The sequence below is a fragment of the Arctopsyche grandis genome, chromosome 9 (assembly GCF_051622035.1).
Source record: "Arctopsyche grandis isolate Sample6627 chromosome 9, ASM5162203v2, whole genome shotgun sequence".
In the NCBI taxonomy this organism is placed as follows: Eukaryota; Metazoa; Arthropoda; class Insecta; order Trichoptera; family Hydropsychidae; genus Arctopsyche; species Arctopsyche grandis.
Window position 1 is genome coordinate 30,667,808 of NC_135363.1, and position 22,356 is coordinate 30,690,163.

The window sequence follows — 22,356 nt, forward strand, 5'->3', positions numbered from 1 at the left end:
AAAAGGAAGGTAAGGTCCTTACTCATTGTGACTCCTCTCCTCAACTCAACTTCTCATTGTGCTCCTTACAGTAAGGAGCACAATGAATGTTGGCTTTTAAAATGTAAGTAATAATTATATTATGAAAAATATATTTTTCATTAAAAAAATAATTTTACCACCATATAAAAAATCCTCTTTATGTAAACTTGACTATTATTATATAAAAGGGGGTCACGATTTGAAAAAGGTTGGAATCCGTGAATTTTGTTATCATCAAATCGTGTTTATAGCATAAGGTGACCATTTTTTCCAAATTCAAAACCAGAACATTTTTTTCCAAAAACGTATTTCTAGAAACATTAATTATTTAAAACGAAGATTAAAGAATCATGGACGCTCATTTATGCAAAAAAAGAACTTTCATTTTCTTGAATGCACTTATAGAATTCAACACAAGACTGGTTTAAAAAAAAGTAATTAGCAGACATTTTAAGGTTTCATTTCGTTTTATCATTGGACTATATATGTATTGTTCATCAAAGTAAAAAATCCTACAGTTGATGCATTTGTTCCTGATAAGCATGTTGGTGCATTTGGCCAGCAGCATAGCTCAGTCGTTAAGCTTCTGCCTAACACCGAGAGGCACCAGGTTCGATCCCATGAGGTAACCTCGATTGAAAAGAATTTTTATTAGACCTGGATATTTGTGACTCCAGGTCGATTGTTTCCTATCAGAGTTTGCCAATTTTCTCTGATTTCATTGTTGAAACGGTTCCCGATTAAAAATTGGCTAAAAACCTTCCTACCTACAATGTCACCACTATTTGAGTATGATTAATGTACAATAAAATTTATGTACAATTCATAGATGTCTCGTTAATTTGCGAGTTTTTCACTGTCTCGTAATTCAGCGACTTACAAAAAAAATTCTGCTTTGTTTGTAATTGGCCAGGAAGGCGCATTGAGGTTTACCTGTAAGACTTTCCTGGCATATATGTAAAAGAAATAAAAACATGCAATGTTGGAATCACATTGAAAAAAGACCAAAGAGCATTGCTAGTTTAGATTTAAAACCAATTAGCATTGCTAGTTTACAAAATTTGACTGTAGATTGGTATAATAAAAATGATTGCTTATAATTGGCCAGGAACGCGCATTGAGGTTTACCTGTAAGGCTTTCCTGGCATATATGTAAAATAAATAAAAACATGCAATGTTGGAATCACATTGAAAAAAGACCAAAGAGCATTGCTAGTTTAGATTTAAAACCAATTAGCATTGCTAGTTTACAAAAATTGACTGTAGATTGGTATAATAAAAATGATTGTTTGTAATTGGCCAGGAAGGCGCATTGAGGTTTACCTGTAAGACTTTCCTGGCATATATGTAAAAGAAATAAAAACATGCAATGTTGGAATCACATTGAAAAAAGACCAAAGAGCATTGCTAGTTTAGATTTAAAACCAATTAGCATTGCTAGTTTACAAAAATTGACTGTAGATTGGTATAATAAAAATGATTGTTTATAATTGGCCAGGAAGGCGCATTGAGTTTTACCTGTAAGGCTTTCCTGGTATATATGTAAAAGAAATAAAAGCATGCAATGTTGGAATCACATTGAAAAAAGACCAAAGAGCATTGCTAGTTTAGATTTAAAACCAATTAGCATTGCTAGTTTACAAAATTTGACTGTAGATTGGTATAATAAAAATGATTGCTTATAATTGGCCAGGAACGCGCATTGAGGTTTACCTGTAAGGCTTTCCTGGCATATATGTAAAATAAATAAAAACATGCAATGTTGGAATCACATTGAAAAAAGACCAAAGAGCATTGCTAGTTTACAAAAATTGACTGTAGATTGGTATAATAAAAATTATTGTTTATAATTGGCCAGGAAGGCGCATTGAGGTTTACCTGTAAGGCTTTCCTGGCATATATGTAAAAAAAATAAAAACATGCAATATTGGAATCACATTGAAAAAAGACCAAAGAGCATTGCTAGTTTAGATTTAAAACCAATTAGTATTGCTATTTTACAAAAATTGACTGTAGATTGGTATAATAAAAATGATTGTTTATAATTGGCCAGGAAGGCGCATTGAGGTTTACCTGGTATAAAATGTAATAAAAAAATAAATAAATAGAAACAACATTTGACTAATTTGCCAATATTTTTGTAGGAGACATAATTTTCGCTGAAGACTTTGTATATTTATCCGTCTATTAGAAATAAAAATTTTATTACATAAAAGAGCGTACTGGTTTTATGTCACGACCCAAAAAACAGTACTGTCCTGGTAAAATCAGTACGAATGGTCACCTTATTATAGCATCAAATTTATTGATTGAAACTTCAACTGTTCTCACATACGAAACAAAGAAAAAAAATGTAATGAAAAGACAATTTCCAAGTGTCGGCACCGCAACGGCACTCCGGCTTTGATCTTTTCCACCGTGCAACAAATCGACACGTGAGCAAAGTGTCGATAGTATATATAATAATAATAGATCTTCCGATGACATGGTTGACAAAGTACTACTGTTAAAATGTAAGATGTTTAGGTGACTGTACTACCAAAACTGCAATATTGTCTGGTGACAAGCAGCGTGTGCTGTGCGGAGACAGAGGTCTGGAGGCGCGTGGAAGGCGCCTCCTCGCTGTAGGAGGCAGTGGAGAGACACTTGTGCAGTTTTCGGGTACCTTGCGAGCGAGAACGGCGCACGGCATCAAGACGCCTGCTGTCCGCTCGGCTGGCCGCAGCCACCCCTTGGGTCGTGCCTCCACTTCCGGCACCACTGCACACACCGTTTATCTGCGCACGCCACAAAACACAACCCATCTACTTTTCTACCATTTCATTTACACGCATTTTCCTCTCGCTTATGCATACATTGCCGAAACAATCGGGTACAATCACTCCCAAAATCACCGCACTCGTACTATACACACACCGTAGCGTACAAGTGCCTACATATGAAAGGTCCAATATCAAAACTCATACCTTCCACTGTTTTTTTAATCAATTTGTATAACACATCAGTATGAAGAATGTATGATCATTCTCAGGCAAAGAAAATTATGTCAAGAACGGGTACTTTCTATAGAGCAATTACCAAAAAGATATACATTTACAGTGGTGTCACCCTGATGGTTTCCATGGGTTTCCGGAAACTCGTTATTCAATCTAAAAATTCATATAATAATTTTTGTCAACAATTATACAAATAGCCAGCAGTTTGGCTAAATGGTAGCGTATATAATTAGACCGAAGGTTCGAGTCTTCAAACTGCTGGTTAGGTTTTGGGGGTTTTGTGACTCCTAATCGATCGTTTCTCTATCAGAATTTGCCAATTTTATCTGATCATTGCTGAAATGGTTCCTGATAAATTGGTATTAAAATTGTCACAAAAATCTGTTTGTGTATAATTTGTAATAATTATGCACAGTAATCTGAAATCTATAGACATCTCTATAATTTCGTATTTATTATATGTATAAAAAAATGTACACAAAATCTAAAAATAATCCATAGATGTCTCTATGATTATTATTTCTGATTAATTGTTATATAATTAATTGTTACATATGCTATGTATTCTGATTGTATATGTATTATTCTATTTCTGATTTCTCATTACAAAATCGGGGTGACACCACTGTATATATATGAAGTAATTATTTTGTTTTATACAATATTTATTTAAAATTATGGTCAGTTAATTCATGTAACAAAATTATGCAGACAATCTGACATTTAAATCAATTTTGTATATGATTTAAACAGGGCTTTCTTTTCCCGCGGTAATGTAACGCAGCGGAACGACGTTTTAGCACCTTTTTGTCTTAGCATTTTTTTATGTTTCAAACAGATATTTTATACAATATAATTTGAATATAATCTTATTCAATAAAAACTAGACAAGAAGTGGGTTCGGGCACCTTTCTTTTTTTAAAAAAAGCCCTCAATCTAAATAAAATTACATACATTTGAACTATGTACATAGAGTGGATTTTGTTAGTATTACATTAAGTATTATGAAATTAGCATAGATTTGTTATTATCTTTTACTGATGTTAAATAAATATATAAAAAAATTAAATTGTTATTTTTTTAAAAAAGAATGGAACGAAATATTTGTTTAGGTACAATGAATTTCGACATTAAACCCTTCATATATATGTATTCAATATGTATTTTGAGAATCAATGTACATTTATTGATAAAGGTAACAAAACAATTGAAAAAGGTCGATCACATTTTCTAAAGTTACAATTTAGTGAAACGTCCGAGTAAATAATCATTTTCTAAACTATTAATCTCTCTCAGAACTATAAATATATATATTTTAGGAAAAAAGAATGAATATTTAGACACAGAATTAAAAATTTGACTCACATAAATATTGTATGCAATCTATTGTATATGTATGTATATGACAGCTATACTTCGAATATGTTACATTGATTTGATTGTAATAGTAACTAAACCATTTATTAGATGAAAGCATTTCGAAAATAACTGTCCATACAGTTATTGCATTTTTTAGAATAAACTTACGCAGATCACAAGATGATAAATCATCGTTAAAATGTTGCTTTTCAATTTGAAGATATTAATGATCGTATTAGTGTTGGTTAGAAAGTTTCGATGTCACCATACTGTTGTTTTAATAATGAAAATTTGCTTTGAAAGATTTGAAAGAGACGTGGACATACAAATATTATATGTAGGATTTGTTAGTGAGAATTTTTATTAAAATATTTTTTTTCCATATATAGTAAATATAATCCCAAAATTCCAATCACCACTTCATACCTATAATTTTAGCTACGACATTCCTTTCTGATGCCTTGTCGTTCGTATTAAGATTGTGTCGATCGTATGACCTACAGATACGGCTTATCATATGTCCTACAGGAAATATAAGTATAATACAATATATTATGTTCTACAAAAACAATAAAACTATGTATATTATAATAATATATAGAGTGAGGGGAGACATTCGTGTTAAGAATTTAATCGAAGGACGTTCGATTGTTGTTATGCAATATCGTAGGTTTAAAAAATTAAAGCTGTTCTAAAGGGGAGGGGTGTATATAAACGGTAACCATAAGCAAAAATACTAAAAGCCCCTCAAACGAAATAAATATCGTTGAACGATCAAACTATAAGCAGTTTCTCTAGTAAAATTATCACATGGTGTTAATCATAACAAGTGTCGGACGCCACAAAAATCCCTAAATTTGTGCCAACCAACATAAAATTGAACAAAAAGGGTACTATACGACTATTGCTAGATATCTTCCACTACTGTTATCAAAGCGAAAAACAAAACAAAATGCATTGGAACGTATTTGTCATTGATTAGTTAGAAGAAGCTGGTAAATAAATATTGGCGGCGCTAACAGAACTCACATCTAAAACGGGTGTTTTAAAACACACGTGTACGAAAGTAATTGGCTTATTTCATCAACATAGTTTACCGAACAGATCAGCAAATATGTATTTAAGGCAGTTCTGATCTTCGTCCGACGATGTCTCCTTGAAAATGAAATAGTAACGGATGTAAATTTCAATTGCTAACAAATTACTACCATGTGTTTAATTAAAAAGTAAATCGTGTGTAATTTCACTACATAAAACTATGAAGAATACAACAATATCTCAATTCAATATAACCTAAAGTTTTTTTTTTAAATACATATGTATTACCTTTATATATAATATAAGCAAATGTGGTGACTAAATGAAATATTATATATTAAATTCATACAAAAACAAATAAAAATGAAACATGAACATTGGATAACTTGGTTCAAATCCTTAATATAAGTATTTTCCCACCACCAACACCATAAGATATATAATATTATAATAAAGCTATGTTTGCACTCACAGATTATGATGTGATATAATTGTTTTGATGTTATTTAATATTTTATAGATATTTATCAAACGACGTTTCATATGTTGCAATTAGATTTTTGTTTTTAAATATTACAGTGTTAACCAAGCAAAACGAAAACAAACAAAACATGTGATAAATAAAATAGTTAAAAGCATGTAAAGCCCTTTCAAAAACTAAAAATTCAATATACAAACAAAAAAATAATAAAAACAAAACCAAAACCATACTTTCAACTAAATCAACATGTTATTGAAATTTTTCTTAAATATGATTAATTTGAGAAAAATATTTTTTATTCAAATTAGATTCAATACACATTCAAAACGATTCTCCTCTACGATATAGTAAAGAAAAACTATACTATATATATATGTATGTAATATGTTCAAAATGTATAATATTATAAAAATTAGGTAAAAATTTGTTCAACTTCTACAAACTTCTAGCAATCAATAATTTTAATGATGTTAAATCAATATTTTCAAATATATATATTGTTACTATAGATCCAATCTATACTAATGTTTCTACTGTGCATGTAATTTTTTTAATATGTATGTATATGATAATATAATATAATAATATTTCTACGGCAAACTTCAAAATAATCATAAAAAAAGAAAAACAAATGATGATAAATATATTATTACATCTGAATGGAATGTAAGAATATATTTATTATTAAAATGTGAAATGAAATTGTGTGTTGTTATGGACAGATTTAGAGTTTTTCAAACTTATATCATATGTATATACGTAGTTGTAATGTAAAGTTTGAAAATCTCGATGAAAAATGAGGATTTTGTAAAAACATAAAACAAACAAAAAGAGGAAATCTTGCTATATTAGATACTTACTGAAGCGCCTCATGAGGTTTCCTGTAAATGTGGATTGCGGTTGAGAACTAGCATCCTTTTTTTTCCTCAAATCTCTCAGCACATTCTCCTGTTTACTATATTTGATATTTGGCACCGACAGCAATCTCTGATCGCGTTTTTCATTCACATACATCGACTTGGTCTTCTTGTATTGTCTCGGTGGACGGATTGGCTTGCCGCACTCGTCGAACAGCGGCAGATTGTCAGGCCGCATTGCCTTTATATCATCGCCATCGTCTGCAGGCGGCTTTTGGGGATTATCTTCAGCGTTGTCGATTGATGATCCTTGTTGTTGATAGCTTCCATCTGTCTGCTCTTGTTGCACCCTGTCGCAAATGTCCGCGTGACTCGAGTCGGGCGATTGGCTCAAATTTTCTTCTTCCGCTTTCTCCGCGTTCTCCTGTGTAGGGATTGAATTCTCGATTGACGTATCTGAATCAATTTTTGCTACGTTATGACTAGTATCTTTGGCCGGCGCGTCTTTAGGTTCCTCGTTGGACGCCGCGTCCGACGACGACGGTAAATAAAATACGGAATTTTTTTTAGAAAAAGCCTCTCTCGTGTCCTGGCTCGCGGAAAACGTGTTCTTTAATTTAACATCGACTTTAGATAGTTGTCTTTTGAAGTTGAAGCCCTTCCACGACGTCGACTTTCTTCTACTCTGTGCCGCTTCGATTTTTAACTTTTCCTCGGGCGTTATGTGGACCGTTTCGTTTGTTTCGATCGAACTAGAGTAAACCTTGTTCTCGATGCGAGATGGTGGTTCTTTCGAGGGTATCGCTACGCTACCATCTGGCTTTGTCGACTTGGACAATTCTACGATCGCCTCCTCGGCGACCTCTAAGGCTTCTTCGGAGCTCGACTGTGCTAAATTTTGAGACACGTTCGATTCTTGCACACAGTTTGGTTGCGATACAACTGACGAACCGACGTGTTCAAATATCTTCGCCTGTTGAGCCTGGTATTAATGAACGAGACGGAGATTATGCAGAAGGAGTCGGGTCGGGTGCGTGTCATGCGTGGAATAGTCGTGAAGTTCGTGAAGTTATTCGGTGATTTTTGGAAATGTTAAATGATAGGAAGAAAATAAAAAAAAGAAAAATAATTAAAGTGATATTGATACAGTCAAATATAAATAAATAAAATTAAATAATAAAAATACTAATGGTAAGGAATATTGTATAATATTACAATATATCTAAAATATAATCACTATATACTTTTTCTATTATATGTATATGTAACTATCAATGTGAAAATAATATATATATATATATAAAGTATATAAAGTAGAATTCTGATAAAAATATTTTGGCAATTTGTTACACAATTAAATTTTCTTTATAAATATAAAGGCGTAATAATAGAGCGCAATGGTGTTATGGCCAAAAAACTTAAACAATCAGAAAAGTGTATAAAACAATGTATAAAAATGACAATTTTTCATAGTTGTACTCCAGTTGACCGTATTTTACATAATTGTAATTTCCTTTAGCTCTTATTTTCTACTAGTGTTTTTATATTTTAATGTGTGGTTTTGGAAAGGAACTGATATGTGATTCGAAATTAAAGTTAAAACTTATGTATCTCGTATTGCCAAAAGAATCTAATGTTGCAATAATGACTCTATTTAAATAAATCGTAGACTTTAATCAATTTATCACCATTGCATTCTTCTAAAGCTATATATCAGAATTCTACAATGCGCAATTATGTAATAAGTAAAAAAATACTTTTGTGTATCAGCTCAATATATCATATGTGGGAAGTTAAATTGGATTTAAAGCAAAAATATACTGTCTAAACGTCTAATTCATAAAATTTTGCACTTAAAATATTAAACATTAATTATAATACTAAAACACTCGCCTTCTTCAAGTGTCATACTCAATGTGTTGTACATTTTATATATTATTATATGTAAATTACTACATCAAAAGACGGTTTAAATAATTTAAAATCTTCAAATTAAAAAATTACCGTCACAGTAAGTACACATAATAATATACATTATTTTTAATGTGATGACATATGCATGTACCTATGTTTACTAAACTTTTTCTACAAATCAATCAATTAATGTCAAATAATAAACAAATAAATAAACATTATAAGGGCCTTACAATAAACAATAAAATATGCAACTGCTCGAATAGTACGCTATATTGAGCATTTTTTAAAATTAAACATGTGTGCTAAGTTTTGATACATTTGTACGTTGAACATCAGTATGCGTATAATAATTATCACTGATTTTTGACGTAGTAATTCAACACAAATGTAAACATGTCAAAAATAAATAAATAAAACGTTCTAATTGCATGTGAACTAATTGTAAATATCTAATAGTTCTTTCATAAGCAAAAATATCTCTCATTAATACCAGTATCACTTATATTTTGTTTTCAGATGAATGCGTCAATCAATCCTGATTTTTTTTTAGTCTGCAAACATCTCAATAAATCCATGAATTATGTACATTGAAGTGTATTTAAACAAACCTATACGAACTGTATTTTGAAGATGGTGACTGTGTATTGTCATATTTATACAATTTGTTATAATCAGTTGTGTAAAATTTAGACGTTTTACTAAACCAACACTATTACTTGTTCAAAATCTATATACAAATTTTGAAAATTCTCTTCCCAGTATATAAATTGTTTTGCCAATTATGTACGTATATAGAAATCAATTTATAATTCAACGAGATCAACGAGAACGTGCAACGTTTTGTATACAAGTTCTCGTTCATAAAATACTGACTTTTAAGTGTATAGTATTATTATTTAGCAGTATTAAATTTTTGTATTTGATATTTTGTATACCTGATCAATACTAGGCGATCGCTGAGTTTCCGTGTGCGACATAGATGGTCCGTGAGAGTCTGGATGAGTGCGTCGGGGTGATCTGCAATAAGGATCCTGCGAACCGTACAATTCCGCAGAACTTGCACTCCAGACTATGGTACGGTGGACAACGTCTACTATGATCAATCCGTGATCGTTACCGAAGGCCATTCTGAAACCATAGAAAACAACGACATGGTCAGTGTGTGAAATTTAGTGTATATTTTCATTTTACAATGTAATTTTATTGTGTTTACAGTCCATATGAAGAATTCATTGTGAGAGCAGTGATTTTTGGAGTTGGAGATGTAGGATCCGGAGGTCTCGGAGGCGTCGGTGGTATGCAGACTAAGGCAGCTTGAAATCCTGCTGCTTTTCTAACTCCTGGTCCATTTCGGACACGCAGTCCACTTTGAACCTGAAATAAATACAGTGGATAGATTTAACAATACGAAATTATAAAATTGTTTAAGTTTTTATCGTTGATGAGAAACAGATGAATTTTCAGAAAATACATATACATATGTAATTAATCCTTTGAGTGCTGACGTCTTTTCCACGCTGAAAATTTCTAACTAGAATTATTTAGAAATCCAATAGAAAGCAGGTATAAAAATTGTAGCTAATCCAAACAAACCCTAGATAACTACCTTTGAGGATTTCAAGTTTTGTAAAGGTGTGTTTAGACTCTCTAATATATTTTGCAACAATATAAAATAAACAAAATAAGTTTTTTAATGAATGTATTTTTCCAAAACTAGTTCCATCTTCTTCATTGTTGTTAAAATGTAATGCTCACAATCTACATAAATAAGCTACAATCTAAAATACTCAGCAGTTAGGGATTACCATCGGGAAATTCTGCTATGGTTATAAATTCAGAGATTCCGGTTTAAACCAGTCTTAATAGACGTTGACAAATGAATGACATGGATTACATGACCCATGTTCAAGGCATTTTTTTTCAATGCTACCTGGAAAGGCTTAGCGAGTAGTATTCTTGTTTACTTTGTACATGCCCAAAATGCAACGCCTATCGGCGCTTTTCAGGCCCATGGACTTGTTGGCAAAACACCGATCGGCGTTGGTCAGCATTCAAAGGGTTAAGAAAGACTTAAATATCACAATTTACATTACGAGCAGAAGTTAACATTAAATGGTGCTCTTGTTTATTACTAACTGATATTTACATATATATCAATAACACTGTTCGACACGAAAAATGGTTCAAGCCAGTTATCGACTATTCTTGTGGATTAATAACAAAAATTCTATTGATAACTGGCTTACCTCGATAAAATAAATGAATTTTTGTTATTAATCCACAAGAATAGTCGAAATATGATTTTTCTAAGTGGAATTTTATTTAATTCTCATATAAAGACAATTTAATATATTATCCCTATTAATTCAATTCAGATTTGTGTAAATACGAGTGAATACCAGTACGAGCTTTTAGCTCGCAATTTTACCGATTTAAAATTCAGCACACTTACAATTAATCCTTTTAAACGAAAACAAAAAATAGCCAGAACACTATCACAATAAACATGTTTCAATAGAAAATACTCAATATAAAATAGTATTAACAGTGGGAAAAAATCGTAAGTGAAAATACGTACTTTTACTTTTGATTTGAACTGGACGATTACTTAGAGAGATTTGAAAGTTGAAAAGTACTACAAATGAAAGATAAAATACCTGACTATAGATTCCAATATTCATTTTGAACAGGAAATTGACAGATTTTGAGACATCGACCGAACAACACCAAGATATAGAAAAATTGCGCGATTTAAAAAACACATATATCTCTGAAACTCGAGCCAATCAAAATTTTTTATTACCAGATTCGTGTTTACTGGGAAAAGATCTATAAGAAAAGTCATATCTCATCTCCAAACCAAAAGAAGTCGTCATTTGTCGATCAGTGTAATTGATTAAAAGATGCAATAAGGTAAATAATGTTGTCTAGCACATTCTGAGACTTAAATGGAATGGGTCAGATGGACCCATTACATAAAGCACATAGCAGGTGCACACTGGTCAAGATTGGTTCGTGACAGAACGAGATAGCGTGCCCTGGAAGAGACCTACACCCTGCAGTAGGATCATAAAGGTTGAATATGATAATCTTCGATTGTGTTAATGTATTATTTTAACGTAAGTATCCAATGACTGATTTTGTCCTACGTTACATATCTGTTTAATCTAGTTGGCAAATTCCATACAAATATTATTACCTTTTTTTCTAGATCTTGAGAAACAGAATGCCTATGAGTTGGAATAAATTCACATTCCGGAGATGCTTCGTTATCATCGGAAGCTTCGTAAGTTAATGGTATTTCTAACACCTACAAAATAGAAACAAGGCATTTACATTAACACAGTTATGTAAATACGTATAATATATACAAACATTAAATAATATCTTACACATGTTTCACTACTAGACTCTGTCTTTCTAAATTTGAAAAATATAACGTGGGCACCAGCACCGGCCACTGCCAATTTACGAGACTCTGGACACAGAGATATCAGTTGAATAGCGAGAGGATCATCTTCAACGCCGTCTACTGATCGTGATCGTGGTTTTTCAAATACTGAAAATCACATTAAACCTTTAACAATCGCTCGCGAGCATAAACTGAAAAATAAAATATAAATAACAAACATACCTTTGGCAGTTTTTAGTTTATACAAAATTTGCAGTGTTCCAGCACTGGCATCCCAAAATTTAATACTGCCATCTGCGTGACTGCAAAATACCCACAAATTATGATAAATTAAAATTATAATAGAATAATTAATTAATTGAATTAAAAAATATGTATATGATAAAGTATAAAAAAAACAAAGCAAAAATTGGATATAATAAATATTGCAATATATTTATATACCCTGTAACAATTATTTCATTATACGAACAAGACGCTGGAGACCATTCCCCTCCATTAATCGGCCATTCTTTTTCACTAAATCCAGTTCTTTTTAGACTGCACTGTCTACCTACGGAATAAAAGGCCGGAATCTGAAACAAAACGAAACCATCATCACTACAAACATCCACAAGTAGCAAATAATACAAGTTTATAGTTTATATGCATACCAGATCTGACGGGCAGTCTGCGAAATATGTACAGCACGTTACAGGAGACTCGTGAAGGTCCATAGGATACGGATTTTCAAAACAGGGATATCCCTGCGTTAGAAGATCAATTATAACTAAATCGTTTTGTAATAATACTACTATTGCATAAGGGTCCTGCATATCTTAAAACAAAATACACTCCGTTAAGAATAATTCTGATACGTTCAAAGTACATTTTAATGTTTAGAAGCCAACCTGCACTCCATGGACTATCACATAATGTTATAAAATCGACTACATTGTGTTCCATTTCTAGAACGGTTATTGTTTTTCCATTGATAACAGTTATACTAGGCGTTCTTCCGGCTTTGTCGAAGGGAAGGCCGCCGGAAAATATTATATACGATTCTCTGAAACATTCAAATTCAATCAAAACATCATCGTCAATCTATCACATTGATGCAAGTCGCGACTTACCCTGCTCTTGAAGTTTTCCAATCCACCCTCTGGATAGGTTTACAAGATTCTAATTTGCCATCTTTGTTGGTTTTCGCTGAAATATCAAGTATAAATGAGTATGGATTATATTGTTGTATACCATTAAGATGCTTTCGAGTTGAAAATAGTGTACCGTGAGGGTATGAGACTGAGATAGGTTTTGGAGGTTGCCGCATGGCCCAAGTGGCCAATGAACCGTCAGTGTGAGAAGACATGAACTGCTTGCCCTCGTGATGCCATGCCACACACCGTAGTGGCTCGGCAGAAACGCAACGGAATTCTGCTATTTTCGAACGCAGATCCCAAACGGCCATCTGTCCACTTTCGAAGGCAATTAGTAGCTGAAAAAAGACAAACCAAACATTATTTTTATATATAAAAAAAAATAATTAACCTACTAAAACATTTGTTAAAGACAAATATTCACAGGTACTATTTTTATATACATACTAGTGTTGTACCTGATGACATATCATCGCATGGGTGTTGGCATATTAAGTTATTAAATAAAAATAAAATAAAAGAAATGCGTCGTCGATCATGTGTTCGATCCCCGATTTATGTAATTGTTCAATATGAAAAAAATGGTAAAAACTACCTACCTACCTACATACATATCAATAATATAAAACGGTGATAGAAAGATTAATTATTTAAATAAATTTTCAATAGATGGCGGTAAATTCTCTGCCAAGCGGAAACATTAGTAACGATCAATATATATAGAAGTTTTTTTATTTTGTTATTGTATTCGTATATACGTTTTGTGTATTCGTATATAATTCAGTGGTTTAGCTGTGGCGTAGTTATGTATGTCGAATCGAAACGACTAATATAGTACGGCGAGCGTTATTTCAGACGGAATACAGACGGAACAGCGATATTATATATATATATGATTTATGATTTATAGGTACATTTAAAAAAATATATTTTTACTAAATAGTATTTAACCACAAGAGGCGAATGAAGTTAGGATGGAGTGCATTTGGACGAATGAATGCGCTTATTAAATCAAAAATGCCACTTTGCCTGAAGAAAAATAAGTTCGATCAATGTCTTCTGCAAGTGATAACGTATGGATGTGAAACTTGGACATTGAACGTTAAGATGCTACACAAATTGCAATACACTCAAAGAAGTATGGAACGCCGTATGCGTGGCATAACGGTGGAAGACAGGAAGCGGAATACGTGAGTGACAAGTATTATATATTATAATATGACAAAAGTAGTGGATTAGTGGATATAGTGAAGAGATTGAAATGGTAATGGGCGGGCCATGTGGTTAGAAGAACGGACGATCGGCGGACAAAATAAGTGCTAGAATGGTACCCGAGAGAATGAAAAAGGGTAAAAGGACAACAGCAGGGAAGATGGATAGACGAAATTAGGAAATTGTGTGGGGTGAGACGGATGAGAGTTGCACAAAAGAGATGCGTGTAGGAGAGGCCTTCATCCAGTGGATGGTAAATGGCTGTAGATGATGATGATATTCAACCACTATTTTCTAATACTTAGAAAACATGTCAATATTTTATTTATTACTAAACTATAATTTGAATTTTATTTAATCTAAGCTTCAAAATTTTTTTAGATTATTAAAATTATTATTACTAAAATCTAGTTAATATTATTACTAAAAGATTGTTTTTTAAAATGCAAAGTAAATCTCAAAACCAATTAAAAACACAAGGATAAATATGTAATATTTTTAAGATAAATTTTTAAAATGATTTTTAGTTCTAAGAAAAAGAAAACATAAACTATTAAATAGAATAATTCTATTTAGTACATTTTGCAACTGTTTATAACGTTTGTACAGAATTTCGAGTTTTGTAGGAAATTCCTAAATTGTGCGAAATAACGTTTATGGGGAACGCCGGGGGTGTTCGAATATTGATAACTGATCTTGATCTTGATAACTGATCTTGATGAAGCTTGATTTTTCCAAATCATTGAAGTTAAACATTGCAGAAAACTATCATATGTAGTTTAGAGGCATTTGTTTTAACTGGTTCCCGGAAAGATGCACTAAATTGCACTGAATAGTAGCGCAGTTTCGAGAAGTCATAATTTTCAAAGGTGCTCAAAAAGAACTTACGCAATAAAATTCCACAAAAAAGGTTAGTTAGTACCCTGGGATAACATACATACAAATACCCCTTGACACTTTTTTGTGGAATTATATTGCGTTATTTCTCCTTGAGCATCTTTGAAAGTTGGGTTGTCTCGAGAGTGCAACTATCTCGAGTGCATTTTTCTGGTCACCGTTCTACATAACTACCGCAACGTTTAACCCAGAAACATATGTACATATGTAGGTTTTGATATACTCACTTTACTGACATCTAAAGGGTTATCAATGATTTGGACGACAGAACCGGGATGTGTCGATCTCACTCTGAAACAATAAAATTGACGGATTAAATTTTCGCACACTGCGGAAATTCGATACCAAATTACGCGGTCGGATGATAAAGTTAATGAAAATCTAGAACATATACATATATTTATGTATACCTATATATATATATATATAAATGTAGGTAAGAATATACCGATGATATAAAAAGGAGACGAGGCACCAGTTTCAAATATTGAAAGAATACAAATTCATTCTGTTGCGGCCCTGAGAGGGTAACGCGGTATTTGCGAAGCTCGCGATTATATCCGGATATTTCAGATTCCATCCGGACCCTCGGGGCCGAACGGAAGCAAACCTCTGGAAGCCAAGAATCCCAATATTTATCTTCGGAATCTATAAAGATCCGCTTTTCATTAATTTGTGCTCGTCTCCTCAAACATCGAGACAAATTTCCGAAACGAAAATTCGTAAACTTTCAAAGGAAACGATAGAATTTTGTGCAAAATTTCAACCCATCTACAACATACCAGGTTGATGGGTTATTTTAAATATTAATAAACAGAATACAATACGCCCTCTATCTTAATTTTCTAGTCGGGGGTTTGAAATGTGTAAATAAAAACCGTCTAAAAATATTCTGCGGATGCTTATTTATTTAAATTTTTCTTTTTTGCAGGAATAAAGAATTGCAGACGAACGGTTTGAATAAAAAATAATGATTTATTAATATATTCAGTACAAGAGCTGATTACGGACTAACTTAAATTCTAACAGTATCGAGTCATATATACTCGATATACATACATACACATATATATATATATATATATATATATATATATATATATATATATATATATATATATATATATATGTATATATATAGACGAATAAAAAAAAGGGCGGTACTGTGTTTGATCCGTACGCAGTTTAATTATTTCGAAATATCTTTTAAATATATTGAATTGTTTAATATGAAAATGAAACGTATAAGAGGTTAGTAAAAAATGGTAAAAACTACCTACCTACTACCTACATATAAACAATATAAAACACCAGTAGAAAAAATAATTTAATACATTTTCAATAAATGGCGCTAAATACTCAGACTTGCCTAGAGAAAAATTGGTAGCAAACAATATATATAGAAGTTTTTTTTTATTTTGTTATTATATTCGTACATTTTGTTGGCAGTGTTTTAGATGTGACGTACGGCTAAAAAACTTCCTGTGAGGTGTAATATTTTTTAATGATAAGGTTAACTGTATTTATTTATCTAATAACTATAATAAATCATTAGTAAATAAAATAAACGGGCAGTAAATTCTGGTCAATAACACTGTTCGACAAATGACGACTTTTTTTTTGGTTCGGAGACGAAATATAACTTTTCTTATAGATCTATGCCCCGGGAACATGAATCTGGTAATAAAAAATGTTGATTGGCTCTAGAGTCGGAGATATATTTGTTTTTTAAATCACGCGATTTTTCTATATCTTCGTGTTGTTCGGTCGATATCTCAAAATCTGTCAATTTCCTGTTCAAAATGAATATTGGAATCTATAGTCGGGTATTTTATCTTTCATTTGTAGTACTTTTCAGCTTTCAAATCTCTATAAGTAGTCGTACAGTTCAAATCAAAAGTCAAAAGTACGTATTTTCATTTGGGATTGTTTCCCACTGTTAATACTATTTTATATTGAGTATTTTCTATTGAAACATGTTTATTGGGATAGTGTTATGGTCAGACTATTTTTGTTTTCGTTTAAAAGGGTTAATTGGAAGTGTGCTGAATTTTAAATCGGTAAAATTGCGAGCTAAAAGCTCGTACTAGTATTTACTCGTATTAACACGAATCTGAATTGAATTAATAGGGATAATATATTAAATTGTCTTTATATGAGAATTAAATAAAATTCCACTTAGAAAAATCCTATTTCGACTATTCTTGTGGATTATTAACAAAAATTCTATTGATAACTGGTTTACCACGATAAAATAAACGATCTCTCTCTCTGAACCATTTTTCGTGTCGAACAGTGTAATTATATATAATAAACGGACAGTTATATAATGCATATGGAATTATGTAAATATACCTATATTTGTATATAACAGTCGATCACCATTTAAATTAAATAGATAAACAATACAGGTTGTATTGTATTTATTGGAAAATGGAGGACTATTATTACGTCTGAAAATCATCCAAAGCTTGGGGAAGATGACTTCAGATGTTTTCAATAATGTTCCTTTGGAAAAGCTGCGAATTAGAACAACAGAGGGGTGAGTTTCCCAGCGGCAGTAGAAGCTTTATCGCAAGGGCTTTTATCCGTGAAAACACCTGAGGAAATTTTCCGAATATTGAGACACAGGCCATTGTGCCGATAGGAATATTTCCAACTGATAACAATAAACGAGTTCGAGTCTAAGCTCTCTCAATAATCATTGTCTTTCAAAGCACAATCGAAGGTTGAAGTTCAATTTCGAATACAACGAAAGTTCAGACTGAAATGGACTAAGTTTATATAGGATTTTTCAAAATAGCTTTAGGTTTGGAATACTTAGACAAGATTAATATATGAAGTCGTGACGTTGCAGCTTTCCAAAGACATTAACTAAGTGATGTAGCAAATTTATGAATGTTTTTAAAGTAAATGTGTTATGTTCTTGTGGCGCTAACTATGGGAAAATTAATCTTTTTATGAATTGTTTTATATTGAAAATTTACCGACTGTGTACGATAATAGCGGAAAAGTATTTATACATTAATTTTGTACTAAAAGGAAACCTTCAAAGTTAATTTGAAAATTTATATTGAAACTGATGAAGACTGTGTAAAAAATTTGCAGAAAAAATGTATAAAATTGACTGTAAGTGAATAAATCAAGACGAAAGAAAGTCAAAGATACGAAAAGAAAAAATATCGTAATGATTATTAAGCTCGGAAAAATTTCCATAAATTTTGGCGTTAACATGACAGGCCGTCGAGGAAGATTTTGCTGAAAAATGGTTTCGATTTTTGCACCGAAAGCATAAAATTCTATAAATTTGTCCATCGACGCAATTTTACACATTTTGAATTCCGATTTCATTAAATTTTTTTATTTGAAATTAAAATAAGATTAAAATAAGAGAAACATCTTCTCAATGATATTGTAATTTTTGACAACCTTAATATTTTAAAGAATAAGCTTGATGTATTTCTTAAACTTAAACGATTTCAGGAATTCTTCTTTCCTAATATCTTATTTCTGTTTCTTGTTTAATTTTTTTCTTTTATTTTTATTTTTATTTTAGTATTGTCATTTTGAATGTATTTTTCTTCTTTCTCATTTAATTTACAAATATGTATAAATCAAACCCCTTGGGGCTATCAGCTTTGCCGCCTTCCCCAAGTATGATAAATAAATAAATTATAAATAAATAAAAAAGATGAATAAAATGTGTAAAATAAATAAAGATCATTGTATAAGTATTAGCTTTATCCCATTGAACAAATGAAAAGCTTTCAAAAAATCAAAAAACTTGATATATTTCTTATATACATAGAAGGGTATTTATAGAAATACCCTTTTATAAACTAATCTAACGGTCTATTGTTGACCGTAAAGTGGTCTAAAGATTCAATAATTGGGCAGAGCGTGGCAACAACACGGAAAGGTATCCATAGGAAGACACACGATAAAGTAAATTAAGATCCGGCGGATCCAAACCTTGGTGAGTAAATAATTTGGGGAAAGTGCTTTCCGTAGTATAGGAGCTTGCCGTAGACACCTGCTACGCCGTATTAAATTACCGGGCGTGGAGAAGGGGATGAAAATACCCCCGGAGAGAGAAAGCCTTCGACAACGTGACGGGATGTAATTCAGATCATAAGCCAAAGCTTACAATGCACATTGGGGACGGATTCATTATATACTCATAAAATATTAATTTCACATGTAATATAATATGTACATACATACATTACGAAAAATTATGTACGTAAACCGATATATACCAAAATCGATAGATATATTTATGGAAAATATTCTGTAGGGTGTAATACTTTCAACTGAGTGGTCACATGTTCAATCCCAATGCTTTCAGCAGATTGGTCACGGTTCTATTCCCACTAGTAGCTGCTGGCTAGACCTTGGATGTGACTCCAGGTTGATCGTTTCTTATCAGAGTTTGTCGATTTATCAGATTTCTTTGAAACGGTTCCAACAAATTGGCAACCTTGTTTTATTTCTCACGAAAATTCAAATTCTTAGCATCTCGAATTTGCTGATTTATAAAATGCTGCAAAAATATTTATCATAGATGTCGCTACGATGCTTTGTAAAATTGCTCTATAAATCGTTTATCGATGTTTATAATTGGCCAGGAAGGTGCATTTGGTTTACCGTCTTGGTCTTCCTGATATGTACATATATTCAATATATGTATTATACATACACTTGTATATAAATAAATAAATATGCTATACATACTTAATAAATCAATATAAAATCAATTTTTGTAAACTAGCAATGCTAATTGGTTTTAAATTTAAACTAGCAATGCTCTTTGGTCTTTTTTCAATGTGATTCCAACATTGCATTTTTTTTTACATACTCGTACATACCAGGAAAGCCTTACAGGAAAACCCCAATGCGCCTTCCTGGCAGATTACAAACAATGCAGCATTTTTATTACAAGTCGTTGAATTGCGAAACACTGAAAAATTCGCATATTAACGAGACATCTATGAATTGTACATAAATTTTATTGTACATTAATAATATTCAAATAGTGGTAGCATAGTAAGTAGGAAGGATTTTTAGTCAATTTTAAACGGGAACCATTTCAACAATGAAATCAGAGAAAATTGGCAAAATCTGATAGGAAACGATCGACCTGAAGTCACAAATATCCAAGTCTGACCAGCAGCACTACGGATGTACCCAGAAAAATTCTTTTCAATCGAGGTCAGCTCATGGGATCGAACCCGGTGCCTCTCGGTGTTAAGCAGAATCTTAACGACCGAGCTATGCTGCTGACTATTAGAAATAATAACAAAAGATCTTTTGAAACAGTCGAAGCATTTGACTCTTATTATATATATCGTAGTCTTTAGCTATGACAAATTTTGTAACCAACTTAAAAGTAGGCAATCATAGAGATTTTCCGACAGACAAGTCTCTTGACTTCAAGAAAAATCAAGACCATTACATAAAATAAACGAATTTTTGAAATAAAAACATCATATTATAGTTCATTATTACAAAAAAAAATTTGCAGCAACGATAATATTTAGCATCTCACACACGTCTGATTGTATTGTGTTGTGAGCAAAAGCCTTATATGTCGAATTACAAATTCGTCTGTAGACTTCTCTACCGATTTGTCTACAGACGAATTTCTACGTCAAGGCCCACCTATACTCAAGTGAGAGAGCAGTCTTCATTAATAGTAATCAGCTCAAGAAAAATGCCCAATCATGAAATGAACAAAACACTTGTATGCCTAGCTCTCATGTATAATACGTATAATATTACATTATCTCACAGAACTTAGTATTTATTAGTAATCGTATTTTCTCTCTCGTTTCTGATTATCTGAATCTCAGCGCTATTTTCCGATTCGTCTCAAGTGCCTATACTAAGTGGAAACCCAAGAAAAAATCAATCCCTCAGTTCCGTATCCCTCGAAGTAAAGTCGAGAAAGTATTCATTCACGCTATGCACTTTCGGTCAACTTCCACTCGAAGGCACTCCACTCTACAAAAGCTCGTATATTTGAATGGGAAAGCTCATGCAGACGATCCATCGAGTGGAGAGCCACTCGTGAAGCCTCATCCAGAGCAACAGATGACGACGGAAAACATATTAATCTATGTATAGGTATGTATATTTAAAAACGCAAAACTCTTCAACACGGAGATAAACCGATTGATACATTTACACACATCTATTTATAGTCTGATGTGAAAATTCGTGGTGAAAAACGACGCGTCCTCGAAAACGAGGGTCGCAACTGGGGAAATGATAAAGTGAAATTAAATGAACCCCCCCTGCGCACAGCCACCACCCCCTCACGAGACCGGGCAAATTTAATAATGGCGAATGGAGAACGGCAATTCGCTAATCGAATCGTGTGCGCTGCGGAAAAGTGTCGTTAAATTGAGGCTCGGGAAAAACTTTTTCCACGTGCGCGGTTAAGTACGACTCAGTGTGCTATTTGCGTGTAGGTATTACAGTCTCGGAAATGCTATTTAATATGTAACAGAATGCGGTCCGAGTCATCGTCAAATTTTGCAAGAGAATATCAACGGAAAATAATCATTTGGAAAATTTTCTAGCCAGTTGTTTATAAAAACATCTAAAGAAAATATCTGGATATTATATATTTACATATTATATAAGCTTCTGCTTAACACCGAGAGACGCCGGTTCGATCCCATGAGCTGACCTCGATTGAAAAGAATTTTTCTGAGTACATCCGTAAGTGCTGCTGGTCAGACTTGGATATTTGTGACTCCAGGTCGATCGTTTCCTATCAGAATTTGCCAATTTTTTTTTATTTTTTTTATTTATTTTATTAATTGAAAAATCAACAGACAGGATGTACATAGATATGTATAAAAAAAACAAATAGTAAATAAATAATATATGTAACATCCGAGTCCAATAATAGATTTTTACAAAAATGAAAAAGATAAATATAAGGAAAACAAATTAAAAAGTAAAGAATAAAGGCATGACAAAATATGTAGAACATTGCATAATTAAACTATAGTATTAAAAT

The 22,356-nt window shown here is 32.1% G+C and overlaps 2 protein-coding genes across 2 annotated transcripts in view; both read right to left on the reverse strand.

Annotated features, from left to right (window-relative positions):
* The window catches only part of LOC143917399 (uncharacterized), a 557,584-nt gene that overhangs the window by 87,898 nt on the left and 447,330 nt on the right, over positions 1-22,356 (reverse strand). The gene's annotated exons all lie outside the window — the stretch shown is intronic.
* Positions 1-22,356, reverse strand: part of Tomosyn (syntaxin-binding protein tomosyn) — a 325,351-nt gene that overhangs the window by 18,158 nt on the left and 284,837 nt on the right. The window contains exons 5-17 of the mRNA XM_077438881.1: positions 15,554-15,617; positions 13,348-13,555; positions 13,194-13,269; positions 12,972-13,126; positions 12,735-12,898; positions 12,526-12,656; positions 12,304-12,383; positions 12,062-12,228; positions 11,869-11,979; positions 9,883-10,043; positions 9,605-9,797; positions 6,756-7,734; positions 4,803-4,898 (exon numbers count right to left, since the gene is read on the reverse strand). Coding sequence (XP_077295007.1) covers positions 4,803-4,898; positions 6,756-7,734; positions 9,605-9,797; positions 9,883-10,043; positions 11,869-11,979; positions 12,062-12,228; positions 12,304-12,383; positions 12,526-12,656; positions 12,735-12,898; positions 12,972-13,126; positions 13,194-13,269; positions 13,348-13,555; positions 15,554-15,617 — 2,585 coding nt within the window. The remainder of the gene's footprint in view (positions 1-4,802; positions 4,899-6,755; positions 7,735-9,604; positions 9,798-9,882; positions 10,044-11,868; positions 11,980-12,061; positions 12,229-12,303; positions 12,384-12,525; positions 12,657-12,734; positions 12,899-12,971; positions 13,127-13,193; positions 13,270-13,347; positions 13,556-15,553; positions 15,618-22,356) is intronic.